This window comes from Camelus dromedarius, chromosome 8 (assembly GCF_036321535.1).
Source record: "Camelus dromedarius isolate mCamDro1 chromosome 8, mCamDro1.pat, whole genome shotgun sequence".
Classification (NCBI taxonomy): Eukaryota; Metazoa; Chordata; class Mammalia; order Artiodactyla; family Camelidae; genus Camelus; species Camelus dromedarius.
The window spans coordinates 55,971,315-55,988,630 of NC_087443.1; the positions used below are offsets into that span (position 1 = coordinate 55,971,315).

At 43.0% G+C, this 17,316-nt stretch overlaps 2 protein-coding genes across 2 annotated transcripts; one reads left to right on the forward strand and one right to left on the reverse strand.

Annotated features, from left to right (window-relative positions):
* The first annotated feature begins 1,102 nt into the window (after positions 1 to 1,102).
* PGAM1 (phosphoglycerate mutase 1) lies at positions 1,103 to 7,693 on the forward strand. Its single transcript, XM_010974383.3, has 4 exons — positions 1,103 to 1,366; positions 4,809 to 5,083; positions 5,658 to 5,838; positions 6,607 to 7,693. The coding sequence occupies exons 1-4, from the start codon at positions 1,228 to 1,230 to the stop codon at positions 6,774 to 6,776; spliced, it is 765 nt and encodes a 254-aa protein (XP_010972685.1). The 5' UTR covers positions 1,103 to 1,227; the 3' UTR covers positions 6,777 to 7,693.
* A 1,586-nt stretch (positions 7,694 to 9,279) lies between these two features.
* On the reverse strand, positions 9,280 to 17,224 carry EXOSC1 (exosome component 1). The gene is made up of 8 exons (XM_010974384.3): positions 17,168 to 17,224; positions 16,946 to 17,061; positions 15,012 to 15,086; positions 13,815 to 13,903; positions 12,998 to 13,031; positions 12,448 to 12,498; positions 12,231 to 12,315; positions 9,280 to 11,887 (listed from the first exon to the last, which is right to left on the reverse strand). The coding sequence occupies exons 1-8, from the start codon at positions 17,196 to 17,198 to the stop codon at positions 11,781 to 11,783; spliced, it is 588 nt and encodes a 195-aa protein (XP_010972686.1). The 5' UTR covers positions 17,199 to 17,224; the 3' UTR covers positions 9,280 to 11,780.
* Between the last annotated feature and the right edge of the window lie 92 nt (positions 17,225 to 17,316).

Consider the following 17,316-nt stretch of genomic DNA (forward strand, 5'->3'; position numbering starts at 1 on the left):
CCATCTCTCAGTTTCCTCATCAGTAATAGGGAAGTGATAGTACCGGTCTCATAAGATCATTACGAGGATATGAGGATTAAATGAGTTAATCTTTGTAAAGCATTTAACACTGCCTGGCACACAGTAGGTGCTTTGTGAGTGCGTATTAAAAACTTTTTTACAATCTGTCGAAATATAGCACATGGGACAATTTCATTGTCAGCTGTTTACATGTGGGTCTTATTTGCACTCCATCTGCTGCAAAGAGCAGAAAACATTCAACTCACCTTTGACCCTAGCCCACTGCCTGACATGCTTAGTGCTCAACAAAGTGGCTAGATTGAAATAAACTAGGAGATGGTGGGCAGCAGAGAGCGGGCCAGATAAGCAGATACTTATGCTGCTGATTAGGTCTGTATAAGAGAGACAGGCAGTGACCCTCCTCTTTTTGGAGTGTTTGACTGTCCTAGAATTTGCTTCACTGTTGTGTCCAAGAAGCACTGACCAGAGGCTGCGAGATTAGAAGAGATGGGACAAACGGCTGCGTGTTAGATAAAGCACATGGCTTTTGAACCAGCAGTCGGAGCGTTTCTTCACATGTAAAATAGAGCAGTGTACATGGAAATGAGATAGAAACAACAACCATTACTGAGCATCTTTCAGGTAGATAGGCACCAGCTACGTATTTACTATGTCCACTTACACATGAGGCTGAGTGAGGTTAAGCGACCCGTCCAAAGACAGAAAGTGAGTAAGATGGAAGAGTGAAGATTTAAACTCAGGTGTGTGAATCAAACTCTGCATACGGATAGGAAAGTGACCTGGCCGAGCTGGGCGCGATTCAAATGATAAAAGCCATTTTATTACAACGGAGGGCTTATGAGTAATGGCAATAAGACAGCATTCGAGCCCGCAAGCACGCCCCGGCGCCGGCGGAAAGTCCCACCGCCCTTCTGCGCTTACGTGCGCTCCGTGACCGCCGCAGCGGACGCGGGGCCTGCGGCGGAGGCCGCATGCGCCCTGGCGACCTCGAGCGAGCCCCCTCCCCCTGGCGGCCGCAGCGCCGGCACGGGGCGCATGCGCTTACCCGGGAGGCGGAGGGCGGCCCAGAGCGAGTGGAAAGATTTGGACCAGCTAGTGCGCGGGAGCTGGGCGGTGGGGCGCGAGCGCGCAGGCGCTGCCGGGGGCAGGACTGCGACTCCGGAATCTCGGTGAGCCCCAGTCTACGCCGCACCCCGAGCCGCCGCCATGGCCGCCTATAAGCTGGTGCTGATCCGGCACGGCGAGAGCACATGGAACCTGGAGAACCGCTTCAGCGGCTGGTACGACGCAGACCTGAGCCCGGCGGGGCACGAAGAGGCGAAACGCGGCGGGCAGGCGCTGCGAGGTGCGGAGCGGGCCTGGGCGGTGGATAGGGGCTGCGAAGGCCCGGGAGGGCATCGCTGGGTCGGGGCCGCCTAGTTGTCCTCGCACCCTCCTGGAGAGGGCGGAGACCTTGGGCTTCATCTCTCCAGCAGTTTTTTTTTTTTTTGCAGTTAAGAAAATGAGTCCAGGGTAGGGGATCGACTTGCTCAAGGTCACCCAGTGCAGTATGAGGGGCCGCGCGGTGAAGAGGAACCGGGAGGTCGCCCCGCGACTTGCTGAGTTGTCTACGATAACGCCTTGCGAAATTCTTCCTTTTTCTAGTCTGAGCATTTAGTAACTCGGGGACAGGATACTAAATTGGATGGCCAGTGTCTTCCAGTAGCTATAACCAAGCCTTTTAAAAAGGCGGCTGCAGATCCCGGTGAAGCGGCTGGCCACATGCTGTCCCCTCTGTGGGGGAGTGACGCTGCCAGGGTAGGGGTGGGAAACCACAGGGTTCAAGATACAAAGACATCCTCGTGCTTGTGTAGAATGCTGTTTAGCAACATTCCACAAATCCTATGTCCAAAATGCATCCGCAAATGTAATTGAGTGAGTGAGTGAATGAATGAATGAATCAATGAATGAACGATTTGAGTTAGTCCTTTTCACAATCCCATAAAGCATACAGATTTTATTCCTCTGCTTCCCACCCCTCCCTGGCCCTCTTTCATAGTTGGGAAAAGTGAGGATTGGAAAGATGACTTGTCCAAAGTCACATCTTCTTATTCCTAGTCCACCACCCTGGCCTCAATTCCGGGGTTAAGTAACAGGTAGGTGCGAAGAACTGGTAGGCTGTTGGCCAAGGACGCTGGGCAAAGGTGGAAATGGCAGTGAGATAAGCTTGTCTACCAGACTCGCCCCCGGTGACAGACAGCTCTCTGTGATTTTGGAATGCTAACATGGAAGCATTCCCTGCTGCCAGCAATTCAAAGAATTTTTGGACTAAAGAGGTGCTTCCATGATCCTGTCCTGCTCCCTTCTAACTTCTGGATAAGGCAGCAGCCATTTTAAAGGGTCATTGATGACTGGTTGATGTGAATCAGGTATTTGGCCCCAATTTGTTGTCTGTCTAGCTTCTTGCCTTCACTGTAGATCCTTCTGAAATGAAGCAAAACTTTGGAAAGTCTGGGAAATGTAATCCTGCTGGGGATGTGTGTGACTGCTTTGGGATGGCCTGGTGTGACCTCATGCTGTTCAGAAGCCAGGATAGGGAAAGTGCTGGTAAAGGAGGCCATTTTCTCCCCTACTCTCTGGCAGGAAGAACTGTATGAGTCTGTGGTGGTTTGCTGATGACTAGCCCAGGACAAAGCAAATTGCAGCTATCCTCTTAAGACTGATCAAATGCCTTAACTTGTAATCTTTCTTAAAATAATAGACCTGATTTCAGTTTTTAAGTAAATATTAGTAGCATTAGTTATTTGAAATCTCATTTAAAATTTTAATATCTCTTAGAGGCATCACAGATGATTAAAATTAAAAATGAAAGACTAAAAGTGAAAACTCTGAATAATGAAGACCATTATGAATAACCTAATAATATAAAGGACCTGAAATAAAATATTAAATTTCACCAGGGCTTTAAGTAATAGTAATAGTAGGGTTTATAAAATCTTGAATGATCCAGGAGGAAGCTAGCAAGAACTGAGCTTCCCCATGCAGTCTTACTCCTGGGGTAGGATGGCATCCACACTACACAGCGCCAGCCAGCGCCATCCATGGGAGTGTTCTATACTATGCTTTTGTTTGATGGCCAAGTTAAAGGAAGAGGCTTTCGAGTTCTCTGTTAAGAGTCGTAAGGGGAACTGCTTTTCTCCTTGGGGATCTATTTGTGTATCCAGTGCATGGCACTCCGTTGCAAGTGGAAATTAACTGCAGTGAAACAACCAATAGCTTTTCAGCATGGGATGAGGCTTGCAATGTGGATAGTTGCTTACCAGTGACTCAGCTTTTATTGGGGAGCCATTCCTCCCTTTAAGGTTAGGGAAGAGATGGTAAGCCAGTCTACTAGGACTTGCCCTGAGGCTCAGTGTTGAGGTCTATATCTTTTCCCTTGTGGGGGGTGGTGAGTTTCCTGTTGATTAATCCTCCCTTCCCCCATCAGTGTAGTTCTTACTGGCCTTATGGCTGGCAAGAAAATTCACCGCAGAGTTCATTAATTACTGTTGGCAACCTCAATATGAAGCAATGCACAGGAAAGTTTGTGCTGAATTTCAAAAAGGGCCTTGTAACCTCATGGAAAAAAACAGGCATGTCTTCCTGGTCCACTTCATAAGGAAAGGGCCATCTCCCCATTAAAGTGGGAGGGAGAATAATTGTTCATAAAACTGGACATAGGATAAATAGTTGTAACTTACTGGTTGGGCCAACATAACTCTTGATACCTCTTCTCAAAACTGCTCTGTATGGAGAGGTTCATTTATAAATGCGTAAGACGGTGCACAGCATTTGCTCTTTCTCCAGTGAGTGGCTTTTCTTAAACTTGGCATAACCATTGATGTAGGTAGATACATCTTCTCAGGGTACTCAGGAATAGGCTGGCACTTTGGCTATAGTAGAGAGGAACTGTGGGTGAAGAGATTGTGATGGGATTTCCATACTTCAGGGAAAATATAATTTCATGTAACAGACTGGTTTTATCAGCATCCTCTAAGAGCTGTTGCTGTGACCTGATTGTTGAGAGTTCAAAATCCCATTCCCCTAGACCAGAGGTTAGAGAGGAGTGAAATATATTGGTAATTATCAATCAGAAGTGACAGTTACTAAAATACAAACATCAGGATCCTTAGAGGTTAGGAAAATATGGAGGTAGCTAGAGGTGGTGGTTAGGAGTTGGATTATAGTCACATAGCCAGGGTTTTAATCTCGCCCATGTAGTAGCTGTGACCTTGGGTAATATGCTTAACTCCTCCAGTTTTTATTTTCCTCATCTGGTAAGACGGGTTCTAAGGATATAACCTCATATAAGATTGGTATGAAGACTAAATAGAACACAAAGTTCAGTGCCTGATAGATGGTAAGCTCCCTATAAATATTAGCTATTAGATTAAGAGATACCACATTTTTCATATCCTCATCTGGAAAGAATTAAAGCAAACAAGTTCTTAAAATGTGCTTAAGCACAGCATTCTGGGGATTAGGATAAGCAGCCTGGGTTGCAGTTTAGCTGGTTGACAGTATGTTTGGACCTTGGGTTAGATGAATTATTGGGGAACTGCTGGGAGGTATGTTGTCAACTGCAACATAAAGCAACAAATTTTATCTTCCCTGAAGGCAGAATACTCTTTCCTGCTAGGGTAAACAAAATAAAATATTTAGCCAAATAATTTTCATTTGGGCTACCTCTATGTGAGATTCATATGTAAGAAAATTCTGGCTCCAGAGTGGACCTGATTAGCTCATCACTTTGAACTTATAATTTCCAGATGCTGCCTATGAGTTTGATATCTGCTTCACCTCAGTGCAGAAGAGAGCGATTCGGACGCTCTGGACAGTGCTGGATGCCATTGACCAAATGTGGCTGCCAGTGGTGAGGACTTGGCGCCTTAATGAGCGCCACTACGGGGGTCTGACTGGCCTCAATAAAGCAGAAACTGCTGCCAAGCACGGCGAGGCCCAGGTAAAGATCTGGAGGCGCTCCTATGATGTCCCGCCACCTCCGATGGAGCCTGACCATCCCTTCTACAGCAACATCAGTAAGGTATGGACACACGGAGATTTGGCTCTCCACAGGACCAAGGGATCAGAATCTGGGCCTCACTTTTAGCTTTGTTAGTGTCTGCCTAGACATTAGACACTCTCTTAGCTTTTACTAGTGTCTGCCCACTGAGTTTCTAATTTACAATAAAATAGTTAATTGTAATCCCCCTTCTCCAAGGAATGACCTTCACTTGTCAAAAAAAATTAATATTTATGTGGTTTATCAGAAAAGAATTTTAATCTTTTTTTACATCTATTGCCCTATTTTATAAAACCCACCTATAGCCGATTGGGCTGTCCTGAGCCAATTGCAAGATAAAAGTGAATTGGGAAGAACCTTGTAGTCTGCCTTTTTACTTTTTCCTTTTCTAAGTTATGTTTGTTTTGAACTGTCAATCTTCCCAGTAGAGGGTAATTGGGGAGGAAGGGGCAGGATAATCATTATCCCTTTTCTCAAGCTCTCAGTGCCCTGCTGAGAGATCTTCATCCATCACTTTGATCCCTTAGGGGATGAGGAATAGGCAGAACAGATGCAACTGCTAATAACTGGCGAGCTTGGATTTTTTGTTGTTTAGGATCGCAGATATGCAGACCTCACTGAAGATCAGCTACCCTCCTGTGAGAGTCTGAAGGACACTATTGCCAGGGCTCTGCCCTTTTGGAATGAAGAAATTGTTCCCCAGATCAAGGAGGGGAAACGGGTACTGATTGCAGCCCATGGCAACAGCCTTCGGGGCATTGTCAAGCATCTGGAGGGTATGTACGTTTTTTCAGAGGGGCCCTCAAAGAAGGATAAAGCAGAACTGCCACCAATCTGGGACTTATTTAGTATGAAGGAGACCTTCAGGAAAGGGCTGGACATATTGATGGCCTTAGAGACAGTCCAGATTGACTCCTAGTGGAAATACACCCTCTGTCCTTGTTTCTCAAAGCATCATTTGCAGAAGCACAGGTGGCCAGACCCTAATGGGTGCTTGTTACACATGCAGAACTTCACATCCCACTTAAGCTGCATCTATCACTCAGGTGATTCAGATGCACATGAAAATTTGAGATGCCCACCTCCAGACTAGGATTGCTAGTTGAAACTGCTGATAAAACCTTAGTCACAACCCTGTCCAACTTTATACTCAATTTGCATCTTAAATTATTTCACCTGATGGCCTAGCAGCCCAGATGTGCTGACTTTTGGCAGGCTGGATGGACTACATAGGATATCTGAGACGTGTATAGTCCTGCCTCACGGGGGGCTTCCACATCCCATTTTGGGAGAGGCATCTGTGGTACACACCTTTCATCCTTTTTTCTTGCTTTTCAGTGGCTGAGAAATAAGTATTGGGGGCATTCCCTGGGTCATGGATCTTCTAAAACACAGATCATTACTGTTATCACAAATATCAGAAAGGGTGTTTCTGTTGTAATTCCTACCAAAGCCTTTTGTCACCTGGAGGGGGAATAGTAAGCCTGGGAGGGGGTCTGTGGACTCTTATCTTGCTTGACTGATCATGGTGGGTGTATTTCCAGGTCTCTCTGAAGAGGCTATCATGGAGTTGAACCTGCCAACTGGCATTCCCATTGTCTATGAACTGGACAAGAACTTGAAGCCTATCAAGCCCATGCAGTTCCTGGGGGATGAAGAGACCGTGCGTAAAGCCATGGAGGCTGTGGCTGCCCAGGGCAAAGCCAAGAAGTGAGGGCGAGCAGCAGATTACTTTCCCAAGGACCCTCCACCCCTCACCCCGCCACCAGCCCATCCCATTCCTCTGCACCTCTCCCCTGCACATGTCACACTGACCACATCTGTAGGCATCTCAAGTTGTAGTTGCAGATGGGGACTGGTGGCTCCCAATTTCGTTTTAGCCATTTTGTCTCTTGCACCCACTCCCTTTATACAGTCTAGTCAGAATGGCACCGCTGGGGCACATCCTCAGTCCAAGCCGAGGGAAGACTTTATCCAAGAGCGCTGAGAGGTAGTAACTGGGGGTTTTACTAGTGCTTTGTTTATTACTAAGGACCTGCCTGAGTAGGGGATAGGGAGGAACCATGCTAAGGTATGACCACCAAGGAGAAGCAGGAGAGCCTATTTGTGTTCCTGGGAGCCAGCTGGGTACTGTTCTATTCAGGTGACTGAGGGCTCTAGTCATTCCAGTGGAAGATGAAATATAACCTGTGTGGTGATTCAAACATTTCCTCCCTGACTCGACGATTGGGATCAATCCTAAATGTTTATGTGTTACATTTACTTTTACAAAAAAAATTTTATATATATATATATAAATTAAAAAACCCCTTGTGGGGTTTCTAGTAGCGGTTGAAATATTCCCACATGTGGTCATCAGAAAATAAGTCATTCCTTATGCCATCGTGGGGTAAGCTCCTTGACTTCTAAGGTGTAGGAGTTCATCCTGTGTGTTTTAGGATCCCTCCCCTGCCTTACTGTTTTCTGGCAGTGGAATGCCTCTTGCTCATGTCCAAGTGTGTCCTCCACTGTGCCTGATTTCTGAATCATGTTCCAGTTGCTTGGCCCACCACTGGGGCCCAGAACTCACTTGAGCATGAATATACTAAGTCTTTTTTCCAGATCAGTATAATAAAGGAGTGATGTGCAATATTTTCTGTGTGATGTGTGGTATGTCTTGTCTGAGGAATTCAGCTTGAACATTAAGTTTGAAACCTCTCATTACCTAAGTCCTTGTATGACACATGAAGAGCTTTAGGACAACCAGTCACAACTTTATACAGCCTGGTCCAAATATTGTGTGTCTCATTTGGTTTTCCACCTCAGGCTGGAGAGCTGAATTCTCCATTCCTGTTGTCTCTCTGTAGCTCTTGCTCAGTGGTGTTGGTTACTGAACCCTGGAAAATCAAATTCTAAAACTCCATTATGCCCTTTTTAGAGTAAGGTAAAGATTTGTTTCTTGGACTTACAAAAGCCAATCCTTTTAGTAACTTGTAAACTTGATACACCTTTCTTTTTGGCTCCTAAAGTTTTAACCCTGTCAGTCAACTCATTAACACATTCAAAAATTACACATGCAGAAGAGTATACAGTTATCCCTTAGTATCTGCAAGGCAGGGGATTGGTCCCAGGACCCCTGTGGATACCAAAAATCCACAGATGCTCAGGTGCCTTATATAAAATGGTATAGTGCCGTCGGCCCTCTGTATTCATGGGTTCCACATCCGTGAATAGGGAGAACCGACTGTAATTATATACATAATTGGGAAGGGGCACTGCTCACATTTACCTTCTCTCTGAGGACTTTGAAAAGGTCATTGGAATGTGAGAACACCCATAATGCCTTTCTCTTCTAGTAGGAGCAAGTAACACCCTCTATGTATTAAGCTCTTATGAAGTGCCTCTGTGCTAGCCATTGGGTGAGGCACATTACATATATAATCTTTAATCTTGGCAACTTCTGAAAGGGCTGGTACCCCCAGTTTACAGAAGAGGAAACAAACCAAAAAAGATACAGAAACTTGTCAGAAGGTATACCACTAAGTACTGGAACCCAGACGAATGTTACTTCAACTAAACCAAAGTCCTTACTCTAAAATTTAATTACTTTTAAGCATATTGTTTTAAGTTTAGTTCTTTATTTCATCTATACCCTAGGAAGACCTTTAGTAATATGTCTCCAAATAGCTTCATGGGATGTTAGTTTACTTAGCCTGTACTGAATCTTAGACCAAAAGTTGGTAATTTTGTTTGATCAAGTGCTCTTCACCCAAGTCAGAGCGGATCAGCTTGGATTAATGTTATCCTATGTCCGGATACCACTTGAGTTTACAGCAGTCTCCATTCCTTGCAACATAAGAGTCCTGGCCAGAACTGCCTTATGGGCAGGAAAATAACAGAGATCCAGCCTCTTATCTTTATCACTAGGAAACCAACAACTACTATCCCTCCAAGACAGTGCTTCTTAGAGTAGCACTTCAGAATCACCTGTGGAACTGAACAAACCCTAAACACCCAGAGGTTTGCCCCATGAGATTTGTGAGCAGAGTTAGGGCACCTGTGCTCCTTCCTCCCCTGCACTCCCCCTGCCATCCCAGTGATGCTTATTAAAGGCAATTTTGAGGTTCACCTAACCCAGGCTGAGAACCACATTTCCTGTCTCTAGAACCAATTTCAGATTGGCAAATATCACCATCACTAAATATCCCTGTTTGGGCATAAAGCTGTTCAGTCAGCTATGTGTACACTCAAAAATTTTTTATTGAGCATTTGCTATATGTTAGTCACAGTGCCAGGTACCGGACACTCAAAGATAAGACAGAATGCTGTCCTAAGACAGGTACGTAGCTACTTTGTAATACAGTATTAGATGGTTAAGGGTGAGAAAGTCTAACCTGGTTTGCAGCAGTTTAGAGGTTACTACCCAGTTGTTTCAACTGCTCTTCTATATGATCCTTTATTACTGTTTGAAATTATAAATTTCCTTATTCGTTTACTTTTATTGTCTGTCTTTTCCCCATTAGAATGTAAGCTCCTTAAAGGAAAGGATTCTATCAATGTTCACTGCTTTACTCCCTAGTTCTTAGAACAGTGGTAGGCAGAGCATTTGCTCAAATACATTTACTGAATGAATGAATGATGTCCAACAAGCACTGAAAATTAATGAACCAGTGTCAATTTGGAGAGCCTCTCATTGCATGCCCAGGGTTCTATTCAATATTTGGAAAAAGGAGGCACCACAGTACAAAAGAAAGAACCTGGGCTTTAGAGTAAAACAGACCTGGATTTGAATACTGCTTTGCCTCCTGATGTCTGTGTGCCTTAGGGCAGGTTAATTTTTCTAAGCTTTAGTTTACTTTTCTGTAAAATGTGGAAATAACTGTCACTTTCCAGGGTCACTGTGAAGTTCAGAGATAATATAAGTAAAATGGTTAACATTGCTGTTGAGAGGAAATTGGTAGCATCTTCCTGCAAGGCAATAAGGGAGAATCTATCCAAAATTTTAAATGTGCATATTCTTTGACTCAGCCCTCCACTGCTAGGGATCCCTTGCAAAAGAATTATAGGCACACACAAAGATACATGGTACAGGGGTGTTTTCTGCAGCACTGTTTGTAAAAGAAAAATCTATAAAGTTTTAAAATATCTAACAATAGGAGACTGATTATACCAACTACATCGAAGTATCTATCATAAATCCTGGTGAAGGCAATCAGATATATAATAATAACATATAACAATAGCATTGGCATGTACTGAACACTTGTATGTATTTCCTTCTCACAATAATCCTATGAGATCGTACTATTCCAGATGAGGAAACAGACCTAAAGAAATGATGCTGAAGTATGAGTGTCAACATTCTGATTATTATATTATAATAATTTTGCATGTTATAATTTTGCAAAATGTCACTATTGTGAGAAACTGGGAAAAGTGCACAGAGGATCTCTCTGTATAACTTCTTTTTGTTTGCTTTGTTTTTTATGTTTTTCTTTTTAATGGGGGGAGGTAATTAGGTCTGTTTGTTGATTTTAATAGAGGTACTGGAGATTGAATCCAGGCCTCTGTCCATGCTAGGCATGTACTCTACCACTAAGCTTATACCCTCCCCCTCTGTATTATTTCTTAAAACTGCATGTGGACTTACAATTATGCCAATAATATTTTCAATTCAAAAAACAAAACAACCTATAACCTGGCTCAAGGCTGGCAACTGGAGGATACAAACAGCTTACCTCCACCATTCTCACTACACATAGAAGATACAGGTTCCATGATAACATCTCAAGAAGTGATGTCTCATCATTCATCTTTCCTTTCATTCTCTCTGCAGCCTCTCCATGCCAAACCCTCATTCTTTCCTTATCCTCAAACTTATGTGTTCATTCCTGATTCTGCACTTTGCTCAAGCTTCTCTCTCTGCTTTGAGTATCTTCGCTTCATTTATTTTAGTTCTTTAGTTCCTTTTACCTCATGTCACAAACCCTTTCCTGGTCACTTTACATAACAGCGCTCTGTCCCTCTTTTCAATTCACGCTTAACAAACATTTCCTGGAGTATCTACCATATTGGGCCAACCCTTCTGCAACCCTGATGGCTTTTTAAAACTATTTGGTAATTATTAAAATAAATTAAAAACAAAAATACTTTGTTTACCAGAATTAGTCACATGCTACCTGAATCACATGTATCCCATAATTTTCACTAAAATATAATCTGTCTAAATGAGGGAATATATATAAAGTGCTTGACCTAGGTAAGTACTCAATAAGCAAAAGCAGAACATAAAAAATACAAAAAAGATTGTCAATTAGGCATTGTATAGAGCAAGAAAGCATGTGACACACGTCAGTTAATGACAGGCAAGACCCTGTTCTAAATGTTATGACACTGTTTAGATTCCTTTCCCTACTCAAGACGACAGAAACCATAAAATCCTTTTCGTAAAAATGTTTTCTTTGTCACAGCAAAAAATACATATTTATAAGACTGTCAGAAAGGACAGGCTATTTCCAACATCATACAGTTTGTTTGCTGGTGCCTCCAAAAGAGAAATTTATCACTCAAGAGAATGAAATCCATTGAAATGTTCACAAGAAAAATGTTCCATCTACAGAGTATGCTGGCAGGTTTTTCTAGAGGTGGCTGCTGGCTGACCCCAGGAGCCTGAAGACAGACAACAGCATCCTGATGTCACTTTCACACATGTACCCTCCATGGGGTAAAGTATGGCTTCTTAGGTCTGCAAGAATTCGGGCTGTACTCGGGCCACTTTCCGGAATTCTTTAGTGTGGGTCTTAGGGCACTGCATCTCACACCAGCTGATAGGAACCATCTGGACACCTGGAAGGGAAAAGCTGGTGTTGGAGCTTAGACTTCAAATAATTGCTTGAGATTCTTCTCTTTTCAGCTGGGAATGAACTGAATTATCAATATGCTGCCTAGTGAACCTTCTCTCACACAGGAAAAAACCGTGTATTCCACTGACTTGCGGAGTGAGTACCTCCTTTCCTTAGATTATACAAGGAGTATCATTTTAACCTCAGTAATAAGTATCTATACTCACAATGCTTCCTAGATAATTAAAAACAAACAAAAAAACAGAGAAATGAGGGAAGACAATGGACCAACCCTAAGCCCTAGCTCCCAGGGAAAGATAAGCACGTAGAAGGATGGACAAACTCACCTGATTCACTGTGGGCCACCACCACTCCTAGCTCATTTTCAGCAGTGGTCAGCAGGTAATTGGACTGTGCATCACCTAGGGAGATCTAGTGACATAATATCGATAAAGGACAACAACGGGTTTTAAGTCTTCCCTCCCACAGCCACCTGAGTGGTTTCTCTACTTGTATTTCTTCTTTTTTACAAAGGACTGTAAGTCTGCAGGGAATAAAGGATACTACTTTGGCCAAGACGATGTCTCCTGGGCGAAAACTCTTATAAATTTCAACCTGTAAAGAAAGGAGTGTTAAGTGAAAGCTCCAGATCAGGTCTACATGAAACTATTAACCCCTTTGGTAGAGCCAGTCTACTTCTACTTCCCAGAGGATTAGAAGTCAGTGTTATTCAAGTCAATCAACAACTTTTACTGCTTCTGTAGCATCATGATATAAATGAAGGATTTTGAACTCAGTAACCTAATCAGGAATCTGACTTGGACAAAAGGTACTACAGTTGCTCCAAAAGGGTCTAAAATAAGCCTAAAGGAACAGCAAGGAATAAATACCTGGCTTCGAAGGCAAAGCATCAACTAACCCTGGCTCTGGTCAACAAACTGAACAAAAGTCATATGAAAAGCAAAGGGACAGTGAGGTGAATTCCATACTTTCTAGTAGGAAACACCTTAAAATTCCTTGGACTCCACATACCCACATATCTTTGAAATTCACTGGAATAATTTAAAAGGACTGCAATTCCTAAAGCCATGAGAAAAAAGAATCAACCAACAACCTTGTCTTTTTCAGTAGCTCGGACATCTTCCTTGCTGTAAAAAAAGAGAATTAACAGAAAATTAATTATCTGTGAGAAAGAATTATCCCGCAGGCTCCTCTCAGGCAAAGAGCCAAAAGAACAGAGAGAACCAGTTGTAACTGGCACCCAGCTGCCACCCAGAGAAGTAGAGCAGAGAAGTATCCCCAGTCCTCATCAGAAGGAAAAAAACCCACTTTGCCCATTCTTGGATCACACAGAGCAGCAATATCAATACCTCCCACTAGAGAAGAGTAGATCAAATTTGGTAGGAAAGGGTAAGGAACTTGGCTGCCTTAGGAGAGCTTGAACAGAAGCACCACAGAACCACACAGAATCCTGAGGGTGGAAAGAGCCTCAGATGTTAAATTATCTAGCTCACAAGAATTGTCTGTCCCCTCTCAAAGAATCCATAGGAAAAAGAATATACCATTTCACCCACCAACCTTTTCATTGTTTTACAATTCTTGGGTTTAATCTATATTAAATTCAAGAAAGAAAGATACTTCCTAATGTGCCTTCTACTTTGTTTGATAGGAATCATCCCCACAGTGCTAATCTCCAGCTTAGATCAATTCTTTTTGTTTTATTTAAAGCCCTATCTCATTAATATTTCCTTTTGTCCTAACTAACATATTACAACATTTTCTTTGGATACTACCTGGGAGAATCAAACCATACAGAGGAGAGAAATAGGCAGGAATAGGGATTGTAATTGTTCTAAAAATTCCAGTCTCCTATTCTATCCTAGTCTCATTCCAGGTGCTGAGGCAAATATAAAGACAAAAATCCTTCATACCGGATAGTTCCTCGAAAAGAGTTCTTAAGTGGTGTGGACCCCACATATAGGATGTGTACTTTGGCAAAGCGTGAATTAATGCTAGAGACCTGTGGAATAGAGAAAAGAGCAACATTAGAATATTAGTGGTTGTCAGCTCAAGGAGGCAGGAATAAACTAGGAACTACCATGATTTTAGTCCAAGCTACCCTACTAAGTACAGAATTTAACACAGGTTAACTCCTACTTATCCCTGCACAACTGATATACATAAAGTGGAATAAGAGTCACTCTGGCCACCTAATAGAGTTACTGTGGGAATTGAGTAAAATAATATGGTGGGGGAGGAAAATAGCTAAGTGGTAGAGCCCACGCTTAACATGCACGAGGTCCTGGGTTCAATCCCCACTGCCTCCATTAGAAAAATAAATGATATGGTACAGATTTTGAAAAAAATTCAAGTCTAACATTAAAACACAAGGAAGTACAGCAAATCTAGCTAGACCTTTAACAGATCTTACTAAGAGCCATGTAGCGTGAATGGAATTTAAGACTCCATTTCAGCTGCTGCATAATATTTAGATCACCGCCTCTCCAGTTATTTTCAAAATAACAAAATAATAAACAAGCATAAGTAGATTTTCTTTTAGAGCGATTTATAGAGAGAAACTAAGTTAGTTTAACTGGCAGAGTGTGGAGATGGGCAGAGAGTACTGATGTATTATAGTTACTGATCAGTACAGTATTAATTTGTACTTCTCAAAGACTTTATAAAATTTTTTTCTCTGCAGAAAAAGGTTTTGCTTCAGATGTTCAAAAATAAGCCTCCTTATCACCCTTTGGTGTTCGTTTCCCAAACAAAAGTAAAACTACATGCTGAGGAACTAGCTCTGTGAAAGAACTATGCAAGCCTGAACTTGACCACATTGTTAATTATCCTAGAAATCTCTAGATCAATACAGTCCAGTAAAACTTTCTGTGATGATAAATATTCCATGTTAACCAGTATGGCAGCCACCAATTACCTATATAAGCTAGTGAGCATGTGATATGTAGCTAGCGGAACTGAGGAAATAAATTTTAAATTTTGTGTAATTTTATTTAAATTTAAATGGCCATATGTGGCTACTGGTTACCATATTGGACAGCACAGTTCTGCAATGGTCATGATTTCACCATTGGTAGGTATCCTAAGCAGGGAGGTTACAATCAACTTACCTTACAGGTTACAATAGATCCCACATCTGGCAGTAACTGGGACTCTGTTTCTCTCATCACAGATATGACAGGAAGCTAGAGAGAGAGCAATAAAACATGAGTATCCTGGCTAAGCCTCGGGTAAAGGTATCTGTGGCTTTAGAGTAAATACAGGAATGTGTTGGTCCACAGTTGAGGTCACAAAGGCAGATGGACTACATATTCATTTGTAGCCCAGAGCAGAAAGCCTTAGAAATTTTAGGACACAGGAGGGCCAAGGGGCCACAGGAAGAATGCTGCTAGAAGGCATAACCTAACCATTTCAGATGAGTTCTAAATTTTTTTGTGATTTTCTTAGAATTTCTCAGTATACAACCATATTGTCTGTAATCATGGATAATTTGACTCTTCTTCCTCCAAAGTTGTACCTTTCTTTTTGTCACTTTACTGGACAGGCTAGAATTTCCAAATAAAATATTCTATAGTAGTGGCCATACTTGTTCACTTCTACTTTAAGGGAATACTTGTAGAATTTCCTCTTTGAGCACAGAATTGGCTATTGGTGTAGGAATGATATTTCTGAGCCTCATTTTTATTAATCTCTCCCTTGTTCACTATGCTTCAGGTCTCCTAGCCTTTTTTCAGTGTCACCAACTCACTAAATTTCTTCCTATCTCAGGTACTCTGCTCAATTCATTCTATCTGCTTACTCACCCAACTCTTTCTATGCTTTAGATTCAGCTTAAATGTCACTTTTGACTAGGGTGGATTTGCCTATTCCATGTTCTAATGGAACCCTGTAATATTCTTTCAAAGTAGTCGTCACATTTGTAAGCATACATTCATTTGAGCTTTTACTTGCTTACAGTATGTGTTTGGCCCCTTGATAGCAGAGACCTTGTGAATTTGGCTCATTACCATATCCCAAAAGGTCAGCACTGTGCCTGGCACATGAAAATGCTCAACAGATAGCTAAGTGTCTACCTATGAAATGAACAAACTTTCAAATCCGAAGGAAATTCCCAAAATAGATTAAAAAGTCTCTTATTTTACAGATGAGAAAGAACCTGAAACCAGAGAGTTTAAGTTTCTCACCTAAAGCAGAATCAAGGTTTAGTCAATACTGAAGTGTTCTAACTCTGAATCCTCTTTCTGCTACGCTCCTTGTCTTTAAGCTGCTCCTTCAAAAACTGCTTATCTGATCCTGAGCTAGTCGTGGATCAGCCTCTGGAACTAGGGAGAATATCACCACTAGGGCATTCAACAAACATCTACTGAGCGTTTAGCTTGTGCTAGGCGGGGAGCTTTACGGCGGTGAGGCCTGCTTTTATGGAGTTTAGTAAGGGAAGACTCTAATGGGGAATGTATAACAGTGTTAAATTCTACGCTGAGTTAAGTGCTTAGAAAGGGAGGAATAAAGCTCTTTGTGAGAGTTCAACAACAACAACAAAAAAAACAACAAAAACTCCCTTTTTCGACTAGTAGTGTCTTTTTTTCTGAGAAAGTGATACTAATGAGGCTGCCTGAAGGGTAGGCAGGAATTAAATAGGCTAAGAAAGAAATGGCGTGTGTACAAAGTCGCTGTGGCGCACCGGAGACACTGAAAGAAGCCAGTATGACTAGATAGCAGAGTGAGGCAGGGGTGGCGGAGGGAGATGAAGCCGGAGAGGTCGTCGACATTCGTACAGGATTCAGCTCACTGCAGGGCTGAGCTCGCCTCCACACTTCCTCCAGCTTGCTTCCCCAGCAACATAGCCAAGCCAGACCAACACAACTGGGCTGTGATGGCTAAGTGTCCAGCATCGAAGACCAGAGCTGTTAGAAACTTAAAGACCAAATCCTTCTACTGAACAAGGCACTAAAGACGTGCCCGCAGGGCCCCTGCCTGAGGACCGTGAAATCAAAGAGCCTAAGAGAAAGGCAGAGACGGAGGAGAGGGGAAGCCGACCCCTTACCGCGCCGTTCTCGCTGCTCTTCGTCATGCAGCCAGCAAGCGACGAAAAGATGTAGCCGTGCCGGGTGTAGGTGCCGCTGCCTGGGCTGCCCTCCTCCAAGTTACATAGACGTTCGCCTGCGGAAAAACGTTGCATCAACCACGGGTCCGCATAAGCTGTTGGCCGTCCAGCCTTCCTGCCTCTGCCCCCGCCCAGGAGTTGCTCTGGGCACAACTAGCTTACCGGGGATGCAGTACCTCACGGGCGGCGCCATGACTGCCTCTGTCCCAAACCCGGAGGAAAACGAAGCCGACTTCTCATTGGCCAACATCCAGGTGCAGTTCCGCAGTAAGAAACACGACAATTGGTGTGATATATCACGTGATCTCTGG

Bases quoted from the DNA above. Each gene is read 5' to 3' on its own strand.
- PGAM1 (XM_010974383.3), top strand. From the start codon at position 1,228: ATGGCCGCCTATAAGCTGGTGCTGATCCGGCACGGCGAGAGCACATGG. The intron at 5,084-5,657 runs GTATGGACACAC...TTTGTTGTTTAG, and splicing joins TCTACAGCAACATCAGTAAG to GATCGCAGATATGCAGACCT. The intron at 5,839-6,606 runs GTATGTACGTTT...GTGTATTTCCAG, and splicing joins CATTGTCAAGCATCTGGAGG to GTCTCTCTGAAGAGGCTATC.
- EXOSC1 (XM_010974384.3), bottom strand. From the start codon at position 17,198: ATGGCGCCGCCCGTGAGGTACTGCATCCCCG. The intron at 13,032-13,814 runs GTATGAAGGATT...CTTTTTTTACAG, and splicing joins TCTTTTCGAGGAACTATCCG to CAAGGAAGATGTCCGAGCTA. The intron at 11,888-12,230 runs GTGAGTTTGTCC...TTTCCCTTCCAG, and splicing joins GGTGGCCCACAGTGAATCAG to GTGTCCAGATGGTTCCTATC.